At 62.8% G+C, this 13097-nt stretch overlaps 1 protein-coding gene across 1 annotated transcript; it reads left to right on the top strand.

Moving 5' to 3' along the window:
• The first annotated feature begins 3699 nt into the window (after positions 1-3699).
• On the top strand, positions 3700-11958 carry CABP7 (calcium binding protein 7). Its single transcript, XM_066199788.1, has 5 exons — positions 3700-4504; positions 8423-8566; positions 9863-9975; positions 10710-10863; positions 11016-11958. The coding sequence occupies exons 1-5, from the start codon at positions 4396-4398 to the stop codon at positions 11141-11143; spliced, it is 648 nt and encodes a 215-aa protein (XP_066055885.1). The 5' UTR covers positions 3700-4395; the 3' UTR covers positions 11144-11958.
• Positions 11959-13097: the final 1139 nt, after the last annotated feature.

Genomic DNA, 13097 nt, shown 5'->3' with positions numbered 1-13097 from the left:
TCCAGCAGGCGCCGGGAGCTGGCAGCCGGCGGCCGGGATCACCTTGTGGCTCGGAACATTGCAGCCATCCCTCTTCTCCCATCAAGCGTTCATTTCGGAAACATTTCACTAAATACCCACCTGACAGCACGGCCCCGGGAGATTGATGCCTCCAGCGCCTTGAGGGCTCGGTGCCACTGACTTCAAAATGTCACAACGACGCCCCTGGGGCGCTCAAGTCCCCTCCCGGTGCCCGGGGGAGTGATTCGAGTGTCTGGAGGATGCTGTGGTGCCAATCCCCATCCCAGCCCCCTCAGGCTGCCAGGGGGTCCCCGGGGTTGTCCTGAGAGATTTGAGAGCACCCAGCACAGGTTTGTACCATCCCCAGCCACAAGGTTTCCTCATCCTTGTCAGCTTTCCCTTGGTTTTGGGACATCCTCGTCCCAACCCCATCACCATCCACACCCCATCCCTCCCCCTCCCCACTCCTGTGAGGGGTCCCTATCCCATCCTCATCCCCATCTCATCCCATCCCGTTTGCAACCCTGTCCCCATCCTCATCCCATCTCTATCCCTGTCCCTATGTCATCCCCATCCCAATCCTCATCCTCATCCCCATCTCACTCCATTCCACCCCCACCCCTATCCCATCCCAAAACTCATCCTCCTCCCATTCTCATTTTCACCTTCATCCCATCCCCATCTCATGCCATCCTATCCCACCTCATCCGCAGCCCATGCCAGGTCCTACCTCATCCCAATCCCATCCCCATCCCATCCCACCTCATCCCCCAGCTGGGCAGAGGGCAGGGGGGAGCCAGGAGCCCCTCAGTGCTGCCACGGGAGGGATAAACAAGGAGCAGATTAATTAAAGCTCAGCCAGTCCCATCCGTGTGCCAGAGCCACTTCAGGCCTTTTCCTGTCCATCCCCTCGAATTCCTGAAAGAAATAAGGACGTTGATGTTGGGATGTGAACCCAGAGCTCTGAAACTGCAAATAAACCGCAGAACACCAGGCCTGGATCGAGCTTCTCCAGCCTCATTAGTGGGATCGGCTAATTAGGAAAACACCTGGGAGTGTTGGCGAAGTGCTGCTCTCTCCAGAGGGACAAAGGGACAGAGGGGAGAGGTGGCACTGACCTGCCGGCAAGGCTGGCCCGAGCCCCGGCTGAGATAAAGGGGGATTGTGGAGACGAACATTCCCAACGTCCCAGCGGCTGCGGCTGGGGTGTGAGCTGAAATCCCTGGGACGCCGCTGCCTCCAGCCCATCGTCTTCGGACTGAGCTCTGAGGAAAGCCCAGAGCTTCTCCCCGCAAAATCAGCGAGGGAATCCAGCACAGGGACCGTGGGGCAGAGCAGAGGGAGCCGCCACGGCTCGTCCCAGCCTTCATCCCGTGAGGAAGAGAGCGGCGCGGCCGAGCTGGGCTCCGGGAGAGCACGGGGAGCGCTCCGGCGGGGATCCCTGATGAACAAAAACCCAGCCAGGGCTTCAAACGCAATTAAGCCACTTAATTTTCCTCCCCCCCCCGCCTTCCCCCCGCCCCGTGCCGCCTGCCCACCCCCGGGATCACCGGCGGCCCCATTCCCAGGGAAGGAGCCTCCAACACATCCCCGTGGCTGCACAGGGAGCTCCGCTGGGGATTCGAGGGGAAAAGCCCAGAAATCGGCTCCGTTATTCCTGCTGGGATTTGGGTGGTGACAAACTAATGAGTTTCCACCCCAGGGCCTCTGGAGAATTAATTGGGAGGGAACTTCGTTAACATCGAGGAGCAAATTGATCTGTTAAAAAAAAAAAAAAAAAAAAAAAAAAAAAAAGGGAGGAGATTTTCAATCAGGCTTTGCTTTTCTGGGGGTTGTTTCTCCAAAAAGCCACTTGTTATTATCAGCACTTCCCCCTTCGCGTGCTGGGATCCCAACCGCAGGATCAGACACTGCAGACTCCCTGTGGGGCACAGATCCCTGTGCCCCAACCCCATCCCGAGCTCCAGAGGAGGAGGGAACTTTAGCAAGTTGGGAAAATCCACCCCAAGCCGCGACTCCCCAGGGAGGAACGACCCTTCCCTGGGAGCTGAGACCCCACAGGCCCGGGAATTGCTGAAATCCCCTCTCCGGAGCGCGGCCGTGGCGGTTTGCTGCTGCCGGAGAGGGAGATTTCTCCCGACTAAAAAATAGCTTAAAGGGGACCCCAGCTGGTTAAAGCCAAGGGCGGCCGCAGCGGCGGCGCGGTCGGAGGCAGCGCCGGGCTCTGGGCAGCCCCGGAGCCGGCTCCTGGCTCCATCCCGGGGAGGTGGAGGGGTCAGCACACGGGAGGTCGGAGCAGCCCGAAAATTCCCGGCAGCGGTGAATTGGAGGAGGCTGAGCACGTGTCAGCGGCGGCTGCAGGAGGCGAGGGGGGGCTTAGCGAAGCGGTTGGAGCAGCAGGATCCTATTCTAAGATTTTGGGGGGTCTTGTGGCAGCGCCAAGATGAGAGGAACATCTGGAGCCTGTCGAGCTGTGCCTCAGTTTCCCCATGGCTCTGACGCACCCTTGGTGTCCGGTGAGAGCCTGGGAGGTGCCAACTGCTCCCCTTTTCCCTCTCCCACCCTGTTGCAGCTCAGGGAACCGCGTCCCTCCGGCCCCCAGACCCTTCCCTCCCACCACGGCAGCTCCGAATGTGCGGAGCAGGAGCCTTGGCAGCCTCCCTGTGCCACTGTCCCCACCTGCAGAGGTGTCACCCAGGCACAGGGGACACTGTGATCCCCCATCTCCCAGCGGGCCGGGGTCTGCTGGGACAGCCCAGCCCAGGGATGGTGGACAGCGGGATTTGGGAGGGAAGATGTGTCCGGTCCTGGAGCGTTCCTTGCCCTGTGCCTGAGCACAGGGATGTCACAGGGACACGGATGCCGTGGGGACGTGGCACGGTGAGGACCTGCCCTGGCGCAGGAGCCCAGCTGTGATTAACCAGCGACCAAGGGAGGAATAAGGTTAAAAATGTGACCAAGGCTGGAGGCAAAGAGGGGATGACTGGAAAAGGTGGCAGGGATGGAGGGCTTCGCTCCTGGCCCCTCTCCTGCCTCTTCCATGGCTCATTTTGCCCTGCTGTGGGAGCAGGAGGTCTGGCCACGGAGTCCCTGTCACCCCGCAGAAGCCCGGGGGCCCCGGAGCGATGGCTGGCCCAGGGTTCAGGACTTCGGGGTGGTGGCAGCCTGGGGGGCCAAGTGGGGGACACAGGGGTGACAACTGCCCACGCACGGGGTACCATGTGCAGGGACCTGGGGGTGACGACCGTCCGGGTTTGGGGCGCCACACGCGGGTCATGGCCTCTTGGGACGGCGACAGCCCCAGAAACCCGCGGGGACCCTGGGACGGTGACTGCCCCACGAACAGGGTGCCACATGCAGGGACCTGGAGGTGGTGGCGGCCTGGGGTGCCGCGTGCGGGAACCTGGGGGTGACAACTCCCCGGGCACAGGGGAGTGTGGGGACCCCGGGGTGACCCCTGCCGGGACAGGAGCCCCCGGCCCTGCCTGCCGACCCCCAGTCCCCCCCGAGCCCCCCCCGCGGTACCAGCATCTCCCAGTCCCCCTCCCTGCGGTCCGGGACGCTCGCCCGTCATTGCCGCACTGCCCCCCCCTCGCCGCCCCCCCGGGGGGAGGCCCCACCTCCCCCCCGCCCCCAGCCCCATTTCCCGGGCGGGACCGTTCAAAACCCGCCCGGCGCCGCCGCTCCCCGGATTCCGCCGCCGCTTCCCGGGGCCGGGGCCGAGGATGCTCCGGCTGCCGGCGGCGGCGGGGGGGCGGCGGGTGCGCGGCGGGGGCTGAACCGCGGCGGCAGCGAGCCCCGGCCTGCCCGGGACACTTGGCGGGGAGGAAGAAGAGGAGGAGGAGGAGGGAGGAGGAAGACGAAGAGGCCGCCTTCAGCCTCGGCCCCGCCATGCCGGGCCCCACCGGGGAGCGTGGCCCGGTGGCAGCGGCTCCCCGGGGGCTGTGAGCGGCCCGGGGCCGGCTCAAGGGGGGCCCCGGGCGGAGGTGGGGGGGGGGGGCTCCGGGCGCACGGGGGGGTGCCCGAGCGGCATGGCCAGCCCCGTCCCCCCCGCCGCCGCCGCTTCCACCGGGATTTAACCGGGGCTTGGATGCTTTCACCTCCCGTTTCCACTTCGGGAGGGCATGTGCGCGGGGGAAGCGGGCCGCCCCCAGCGGAGCCCCCCCGCGCCCTGACTCCGCGGTGAGGGGCTCGGCCGCCAGCCCCGTCCCGCCGCCGGCCCCCGAGGACGGGGAGCGCCGGCCCGCCCCGGCCCCCCCTGGCCGGTGGGTACCGGGCGGGGGGCGGCGGGTACCGGCAACTTGTGTTTAGCGTCCGGCGCTACCGACCGGGGGGAGCTCCCCCTCTACCCGAGGAGATTTGGGTTTAAACTTTGGGTTTTGGGGAGCCCCGAAGATGCCTTTCCACCCGGTGACGGCGGCGTTGATGTACCGGGGGATCTACACCGTCCCCAACATCCTCGCCGAGCAGCGCCCCGTGGAGATCCCCGAGGATGAGCTGGAGGGTGAGCGGGTTCGGGGGGGCTGCGGGGGCTGCCCGGGGATCGGGGGGGATGAGGGGGGCAGCCCATGGGGTTGTGGGGTGAGCAGGTTTTGGGGACCGGGAGGTCCATCCCGTGGGATGCGGCTGTGGGGTAGCCGGGGCGCGCGTTCCCCCGGCGCCGTGGGGAAGCTGAGGGCGAGCGGGATGCGGATGGATGGAGGAGGAGGAGGAGGAGAAGGAGGAGGGGAAGAAGGAAAGCCGAAGCGGGGAGGCGTGCGGGGGTCCCGGGCCCCCGGGTTGTGGCAATATGACACAGCAGGGACCGGCGGTAGTGGCGGGGGGCCGGTTTCCCCTCCGCGGCGCGGGGGGGTCACCCTCTCCCCGCTGTCATAATATGACAGTAGCTGGTGGCGCGGGGGACCCGAGGGGTGGCCGTCACCCGTGTCACCCCCCGGGTCACGGTCGCTCCACGCAGTCCCGGTGTCACCGGACTCCGGCCGGGAGGAGCGGCCCGCGGGGCTCTGCCCACCCGTGTGATGAGAGGGGCCGAGCTCAGCTCGCTGCCACCAGAATGGCTTTTTCCACCCCAAAAGTTTGCCGGGGTGGCGGGATGGCCACCGGCGGTGCCCGGCTTTGGGGTGTCCCCGGGGAACCTGGGGGAAAGGGGTGCGGCACCCCGGCTCCAGACCCGGCACCAGGGGGGACCTGAGCCACGGGGGTGACCCCCCACACTCTGCCTGGGGAGAGCACCCTTGGCCCAGCATCAAACCGGGAGCCCTCGGCATCCCCGTGGGGAAACTGAGGCAGGGACCCACAGGGCTGGGGATGAGGGGAGCCCCAAAATCCATTTGGGAGCCCCGAGCAGGCGCTCACACCGGTGTGCAAGGGCTCTGTGTGTGTGTGTGTGTGTGTGCAGCTCTGCAGGGCGTGCGTGTGCGCTGACGTGCCTGTCACAGCCTCACTGCAGGGGCTGTGTGTGTGTGCACAGGCATGGCACACCCCCTTCACACCGTGCGGTGGGTGTGCTCACACATCTGTGTGCTCCCGCGCCTCTGTATGTCCCACATCTGTATGCACACGCATGGCCTCGCTGCAGGGTGGCTCCGTGTGCGTGGCTGTGCCAGTGTCACTGTGTGCGTGGCTGTGCCAGTCCCGGTGTTTGTGTTACTGCAGCACGTGTGTGTGCCCATGCACAGCCTCGCTGCAGGAGGTGTTTGTGTGAGTGTGCACACGCACAGCGTCACAGCAGGACGGGCTCGTACGCACAGCCCTGCTGCAGAGGGTGTTTGTGTGCCTGGGCACAACTTCAGCATCGCTGCAACGTGGTGGAGAGTGTGTGTGTGTGTGTGCAAACACAAGCACAGCTTTGCTGCAATGGGGTTGTGTCTGCGTGCAGCCACAAGTGCAGCCGTGCACGGTGTTTGTGTGTCTGTGTGCACGAGTGCAGCATCGCCGTGACGCGGTTGTGCGTGTCCATGCGTGTGCACACACAAGTGCAGCACCACTGCAAGGGGCTGTGGGTGTGCAGGCACAGGGATGTCACTGCAGGGGGGCCGTGTGTGCATCAGTGTGTGCGTGTACACGCACAAATGCAGCTGTGCCGGGTGTCGGTGTGTGCGCACGCAGGTGCAGCACCACTGCATCGTGGTTGTGCGTGTCCATGTGTGTGCACAAGCGCAGCACCACTGCAAGGAAAGTGTGTGTGTACCTGTACAAGTACCTCAGTGCAAGGTGTTTGTGTGTTTGCGCACAGGTGCATCTGTGCAAGGTGTCAGTGTGGGCTGCCTCCACGCACACGCACATCACTGCAAGGGGCTTGTGAGTGCACCCGTGTGTGTGTGTGCATGAGCACATCAGGGTGTTGGGGGGGTGTTTGCACACTCACAGGCATCACTGCAACGTTTGTGTGTGCACACACAGGTACAGCATCACTCTGGCAGGGTTCTGGTCGTGTCCACATGTGTGCACACACAGTGTCAGTGCAAGGAGTGTGTGTGTGTGTGTGTGTGTTTGCACACCTGGGCACATCCCTGCAAGGTGTTGGTGTGTGACACCAGCACAGCATCACCATAGGGAATGTGTGTCCGTGTGTGCTCACGGGTCCAGTGTCACTGCCAGAGGTGTCATAGGGGTGTCTCTGTGTCCGTGGGCACACACAGGTCCCATGTCACTGCCAGGGGTGTCACAGGGGTGTCAGAAAGGTGTCTGTGTGTGTATGTGCTTGTGTGTGCATGCACACAGGTCCTGTGTCACTTCCAGGGGTGTCACAGGGATGTCTCCATGTGTGTGCGTGTCTGTCTACGTGTTTTGTGCGTCTGTGTGTGTGTCTGTCCCTGTGTCTGTGTGTCTGTGTCTGTGTGTCTGTCTGTGTCTCTGTGTCTGTCTGTCTGTCTGTGTGTGTGTGCTCACACCCTCCGTGGTGTCCACGTGCCCACTCCCCGTGTCCCCACACCAGCTGTTGTCCCAGTTCACCCAGTCCCGGCATCCCAGTGTGGTGTCCCCCCCTCCTCAGCACCCACCTGTGGCAGCAGAGATTGATGGCAGCGCTGGGAGCCCCAGGGGGACCCCGCAAGGTGCCAGACACCCAGGGGCTCCTCCCTCCCCCTGTCCCCCTGGTTTTGGGGCCACCGGTGACATCCTGACACGGCTTCACACTGGGGCTGAGCCGAGTCAGGGCGCAGCTGGGGCAGGGGCTGTTCAGTGGGGAGCCAGAACCCCTCTCCGGCCACTGCCAGGACGTGTCCTTGCCTGTCCCTCAACACCCTGAACCATCTGAGGAGGAGCCACCTTGGAGCTCTTTGGGATGAGCATCCTTGAGGGATGAATTTTGGGGGTGCTCGGAGTGTAGTGAGGCCCCCCAGGAGCACAGGCAGGATCTCCCTGCCCAGGCAGGGACACTGGTCATGGAGGAGCTCAGACTGACAGGCCAAAGTCCCACAAGACTCCCCCCAAACACCTTGAAGACATCACCCACGTGACACCATCCCGGCAGGGACGTTCCCAAGCCCTTGGGGTCAGTACCGTGACCCAATATGGGTTTTTTTCCCCCAAACCCAAAGCTCACTGCCCATTTCTCCTGCTGGGATCCTCCAGCACAAATCTCCCTGGCAGGCACAGGGAGAAGGAAGAGGCACCGACATCCTGGCCTGGCTTCCCACTCTCCCACACATTCCCTGGTCCTTCTTTTCCATCAACCTGATTCCAGCTTTGCACATCAGGCGGCATCAAAAAGCCAGAAACTGCCCCAGAGAGGAGCAGAGTCCTGAGTGCAGCACGAGGTGGGATGGAGTCAATGGACTCAGGCCGTGCCTCAGTTTCCCTGCAGCGTCTCCCTGCCACGCTGCAGGGATCTTCTCCCACATCCCAGGGCTTCATTTTGAGCCAGAACCCCCAAAAACGCCCACTGCATCCTCCTCTGCACCCGACAGGGCTGAACACCGCAGCAATTTCATCAAGATTTGGGATTTTTTTGGTGTGAAGTGTGGGCCAGCTCCAGCACCCCCCCCCCCCCGCCGGACCCCAGGATGGGGGCACAGACCCAACCTAAGACCGTGGGACAGGGCACAGTCCCGCCCCACGGTCCCGGGACCCTGGGATGGGGACAGTCCCCAGCTCCCCATGGATCCCCAGGAATGCTCCCGGCTGGAAGCTGCAGCACGGCGGGGATGCCCCCAACTGCAGCGCCCACCCGGTGGCACCCCAAGCTCAGGCACATCCAAGGGACGCGTTTTTAGGGCAGAACGCCGCGGTTTCGGCTGCGGCAGCAGCAAGGGCAGGGTGGGTGTGGTGGGCGAGTGACGGGAATTGGAGCAAATATTCGGGGTCTGTTGGGGAGGTCGGACCCCGCTGGGGAGGCCGGAGGGGCGGGGGGATCCCCCCAGGGGTCCTGTGGGTGCGGGAGAGGGAAGCTCAGCCGCACTCATTCCTGCTCCCCCTGCAGAGATCCGGGAAGCCTTCAAGGTGTTCGACCGCGATGGCAACGGGTTCATCTCCAAGCAGGAGCTGGGCACGGCCATGCGCTCCCTGGGGTACATGCCCAACGAGGTGGAGCTGGAGGTCATCATCCAGCGCCTCGACATGGACGGTAGGAGCCCGGGATGGGGACAGGGACGGGACCCGCAGCCGGGAGAAACACACTGTTCTGTATTTCCACCGCACGTGCTGGACGCAACACGGGATGTGGGGTGAGCCTGACCCAGGCTCTGCCTCCCACTGCAGCCTCCCGCTCATCCATCATCATCATCATCATTACCACTGCAGCTTTGTTTGGGAAGATTTAAGGATCCTGGATGCTTGTGGGATCGCTAAACCTGCTGGGACCGCGCTGCCGAGGCTGGATCCCGCGCCCAGGAGTGGATCCCGCACCCTGGGTCGTGTCCTCAACACCCATCACCCTCCAGCACTCGCTGCCACTGTGACCCTGTTCCCACCCCTCCCTCGCCCATCAATAAATGAAGCGCTCCTTCATTTATTGCTTTTCCTTCCCCCCCCATTTAAAAGCCTTTCCGGCAGCGCTGCCAAGGCGCCGCTCCCCTCATTATTCATCGTTAGTGCTGCCCTGACAGCCCCGCGCCAGCGTCCCCCACTGCCAGGGGACGTGGCCAGAACGGCCACCAAGCACCCCCAGGGTCACGGCCACCCCCAGGGTCACGGTCACCACCGGGGGCCCTCCTGGAACTGGGGTCCCCACTGGAATTCAGGGTCCAACTGTTGTTCGGAGTCCTGGATAGTGTTGGGCTTCTCCAACCGGTACTAGGAGCTTCAGATGACACTGGGTGTCCCCAGATCCCATTGCAAGGGGGCCCAAATGGCACTGGGGGTCCCCAGATGTTGCTGGGGGTCCCCAGCCAACACTGGGGGTCCCTGCATGGCAGTGAGAGTCCCAGCCAGCACCGGGGACCCCGGCCAGCGCTGCCATCCCAGCTGGTGTTGGGGATACTGAACTTCGTTGGAGGTTCCCCACCCAGTGTTGGAGACCCTGGTTGGTTTTGGGGGTCCTCAGGCAACATTTGTGGTCCCCAGTTAGCCCTGGGAGGCCTCCAGATTGAGGTGCCAGCTGGAATTGGGGTCCAGCTCGAGTTCATGTCCTGGATGATGTTTGATTTCCCCAGCCAGCACTGGGGTCCCAGATCACATCGTGGGGGCACTGGGTGGTATTGGGATGTCCCCTGTGTGCACTGGGGCCCTGGCTGGCACTAGGAACCCCATCCTATCCAAAGCTGGAAGTTCCCTAAATTTGCTGGAGGTTCCCAGCTGATCCTGGGTTCTCCAACAGGTTTTGGCGGTCTGTGACCACCCATGGGGTCCCTTGGGGGAGGGGGAGTGTCCCATGTGTCCCCATGCCCAGGCAGGGGGTGACAGCCATCCTTGTGTCCCACAGGTGATGGGCAGGTGGACTTTGAGGAGTTTGTGACATTACTGGGGCCCAAGCTCTCCACCTCGGGCATCCCAGAGAAGTTCCACGGCACCGACTTCGACACCGTCTTCTGGAAGGTAAGGACACCCCCAGACCCCACGGGAATGTAGGGACACCGCCAGACCCCACAGGAAGGCAGGGACACCCCCAGTCCCCTCCCAGGGGCAGCACCTCAGAACCTGCACTGAGAGCACCAGGAAAGGCTCAGGGTCAGAGCCAAGGTTGGGACCAGGGATAGGATGATGGTAAAGGCTGGAATGGGGGTCGGGCTGAGGGTGAAAGTCAGGCTCTGGGTCAGGGATGAGGTTGGGGTTGGTTTAAGAGTCAGGATTAGGGTTAGGATTAGGGTCAAGCTCAGGTTCCCGTTCAGCCTTAGGGTCAGTATTAGTAAAAGCCTTAGGGCCAGGGTCAGCGCTGGTCTAAGGGCCGGGGTTAGGGCTAGGTTTAGGATCAGGGTTTGGGTTGGAGTCAGGGTTACGATAAGGTTTGGGGTCAAGTTTAATGGTGGGGCCAGGGTCAGGAACAGGTTCAGGGGCAGGATTGGGGTCACGGTCAGGACTGGGGCCGGAGTCAGGGTCAGAATGAGGCTCGGGATCAGTGTCAGCTCCTGTGCCTGTCACAAATGGGCCACACTTGGTGCCAGCACCCTCTGGGTGCCCCTCGCTCTGCTGGGGGTCACCAGGACACCAGGCCTTTCCCAGACAATTCCAGGGTGATCCACTCAAACCACCACATGCAAAGGTTCTGGGGGAGCCCGGAGCCCCCCGTGCTGCCTGCCATGGGGTCACCCCGAGCCCCTGGTCCCCGGCAGTGTGACATGCAGAAGCTGACGGTGGACGAGCTGAAGCGGCTGCTGTACGACACCTTCTGCGAGCACCTGTCCATGAAGGACATCGAGAACATCATCATGACGGAGGAGGAGAGCCACATGGGCACGGCCGAGGAGTGCCCCGTCGACGTGGAGAGTGAGTGCCGGGCACCGGGAATGCCAAAAGCCGCGGGGGTTGCCAAACCCCTTCCCACGGGGATGCCAAACCGCGCGGATAGCACCGGTTGCCCTTAGTACAAGGAGAGTGTATTTGGGATTGGGGTAACTCGGTGTTTGTCCCACCCCCAGCCTGCTCCAGCCAGCAGATCCGCCAGACCTGCGTGCGGAAGAGCCTCATCTGCGCCTTCGCCATCGCCTTCATCATTAGCGTGATGCTCATCGCCGCCAACCAGGTGCTGCGCAGCGGGATGAAGTAACGGGGTGCCCCCGCCGCCGGGGACCCGCAGCGACAGCGAGGAGGAGACACCTATAAATATCTATAAATATCTCTATGTACATCCATCTGTGGCCCAGAGACGTGACACCCCCCCCGGGAGGGGGGCAGCCGAGGGGACCGAGCCGCGCCGGGGCCCCGCCGTGCCGGGCGCTGCCGTCGCTGCTGTTGGCAGAGCGCGGAGACTTTGGTACCGACACACCGACCCCCCCTCGCCAGACCAAAACCGACCCGTGAGTGCATGTGACGTGCATGGAGCCCCGTGAGCCCCCTCCCCGCGCCGGGCCGGCGGCCCCTCCCGCGGCGGATCCCGTCGGATTCTCCGATCTAGCGTTTAGAGCTCATATTTAGGATAAACCAAATCATCCCCTAAGCAATACACGCGCCTGAGATGGTTCCTAGAGCCGGGAGCGTTTGCATGGACTTGGCTGCCAAGGGCTGGATTCCACCCCCCCCAAAGCCCCTCCCTGTCCCCCCGTCCCGGCCCCGTGCCGTGCCTCGGTTTCCCCACCTGCCCGGTGCGGGGACATTCCTGACCTCCTGCTTGATGCACTTTGAGCCGACCCCCCTTGGGAAGAGCCGGAGCGACCCCGAGGCCGGGGAGCCCCGCACGCCCCGGAACCCCCCAGCCTGTATGTAGCACCCACCTGGGCACGGACTGGTTCAGATTTGGGGCCGTTTCTCATTCTTTGGAGTTTTTGGGGGGTTTTGGGGTGGTGTTTTTGTTTTCGTTTTTTGTTTTTGTTCTTCCTGGTTGGTTGTTTCTGATCTGAAATAAAACTGGGATTTCTGAAGCGCTCTGGGCTGCGGGGGCTCCTGGAGATGCTGGGCTGGAGGGTGATGGGGTGGGGCCCTGGGAGCACCCGTGGGTGCTGCTGAGTCCTGAAACGGGAGGTGGGCATTGGATGGGAGGCTGTGACCCCCAGGATCCTGGGGACTGGAGCATCCCTAAACTTCGGGGTAGCAGGACCTGGCTCCTTCCCAGCAGCTCCCATGTCCTGCTGTGGATGCTGCTATAGGTCCCGCCTTTTCCCATGGATCCCAGTGGTTTTATCCCCCTCTCCACATCTCGTGCCCTGGTATTTTATGTTGGGTTTGATGAATGTTTCACTCCCCTTTGCCTCAATGCAGAGGACGCTCAGCCCAAGCCCCTTCCCAGAAGTGCTTCCACCTGGATTAACAGTAATTCCAGCAGGAACCAGGATCTGTCTGGGCCGCTCAGAGAGGCTCCACAGAGCCACAATTCCTGGGCCAAGCTGGGGATCCTGCCCCACGGCTGGCAGCAGGGAGCACCCTGTTACTCCTGATTCACACCGCTGGGGCTTGGCCCCGCTGTGGGCCCCCCAGGCTGAGGGACATCAGGAGTCTCACAGCCTCCCGTCCGCGTGTTGTGGGAGCCCATTCCCACCTAACGGATCGCCCTCCCCGAGCCCCCAGCGATGCATTTTTAATGGCAAAGTGATTAAAGGAATAAATAAAACCAGGGAAGTGCTTGGGGCTGGGAGAGAATCAGGCAAAGCCGCTGCTCCCCCATTATAGGGCACTTCCCTCTGGGTACAGGGCTGGAAGAGCCTATCCCAGGACACTGGGGCTGGGACATCCCCACCTTCACCTCCCTGCCTGTTTCCATGGGGAAAATGCATTTCCTTGCATGGGAATTCCCACCCTGCAGCACCACGGAGGGGACACCCCATCTGTGGGATGCCAGGAGGAATTGGTGGCATTTTATTGATTTGGGGTTTGGGTGGGGCCTTTTTTTTGATCTCCTTTAATTTATCAAACAAATTGAAGCGAACGTCCAAATGAGAAATGGAAATGGGAAGTGCTCCATGGCAATGAAATCATTCCGGCTGCCTCGCGAAGTGCGGGAGGCTCCGCATCCGTAATGAAATTTCATCCATCTCCCCGCAGAAAGTTTGGATTTTTTATGGACTGGC

The sequence above is a fragment of the Chamaea fasciata genome, unplaced genomic scaffold (genome assembly GCF_029207755.1).
Source record: "Chamaea fasciata isolate MVZ Bird 193981 ecotype frontalis unplaced genomic scaffold, bChaFas1.0.hap1 SCAF_18, whole genome shotgun sequence".
NCBI lineage: Eukaryota > Metazoa > Chordata > Aves > Passeriformes > Sylviidae > Chamaea > Chamaea fasciata.
The sequence above is the reverse complement of the archived record's forward strand: the minus strand, read 5'-3'. Positions and strand labels throughout refer to the sequence as shown.

Excerpts from the sequence above, each read along its gene's own strand:
- CABP7 (XM_066199788.1), top strand. The coding sequence starts at position 4,396 with ATGCCTTTCCACCCGGTGACGGCGGCGTTGATGTACCGGGGGATCTAC. Across the intron at positions 4,505-8,422 it reads CCCCGAGGATGAGCTGGAGG|AGATCCGGGAAGCCTTCAAG; the intron begins GTGAGCGGGTTC and ends CTCCCCCTGCAG. Across the intron at positions 10,864-11,015 it reads GTGCCCCGTCGACGTGGAGA|CCTGCTCCAGCCAGCAGATC; the intron begins GTGAGTGCCGGG and ends TCCCACCCCCAG.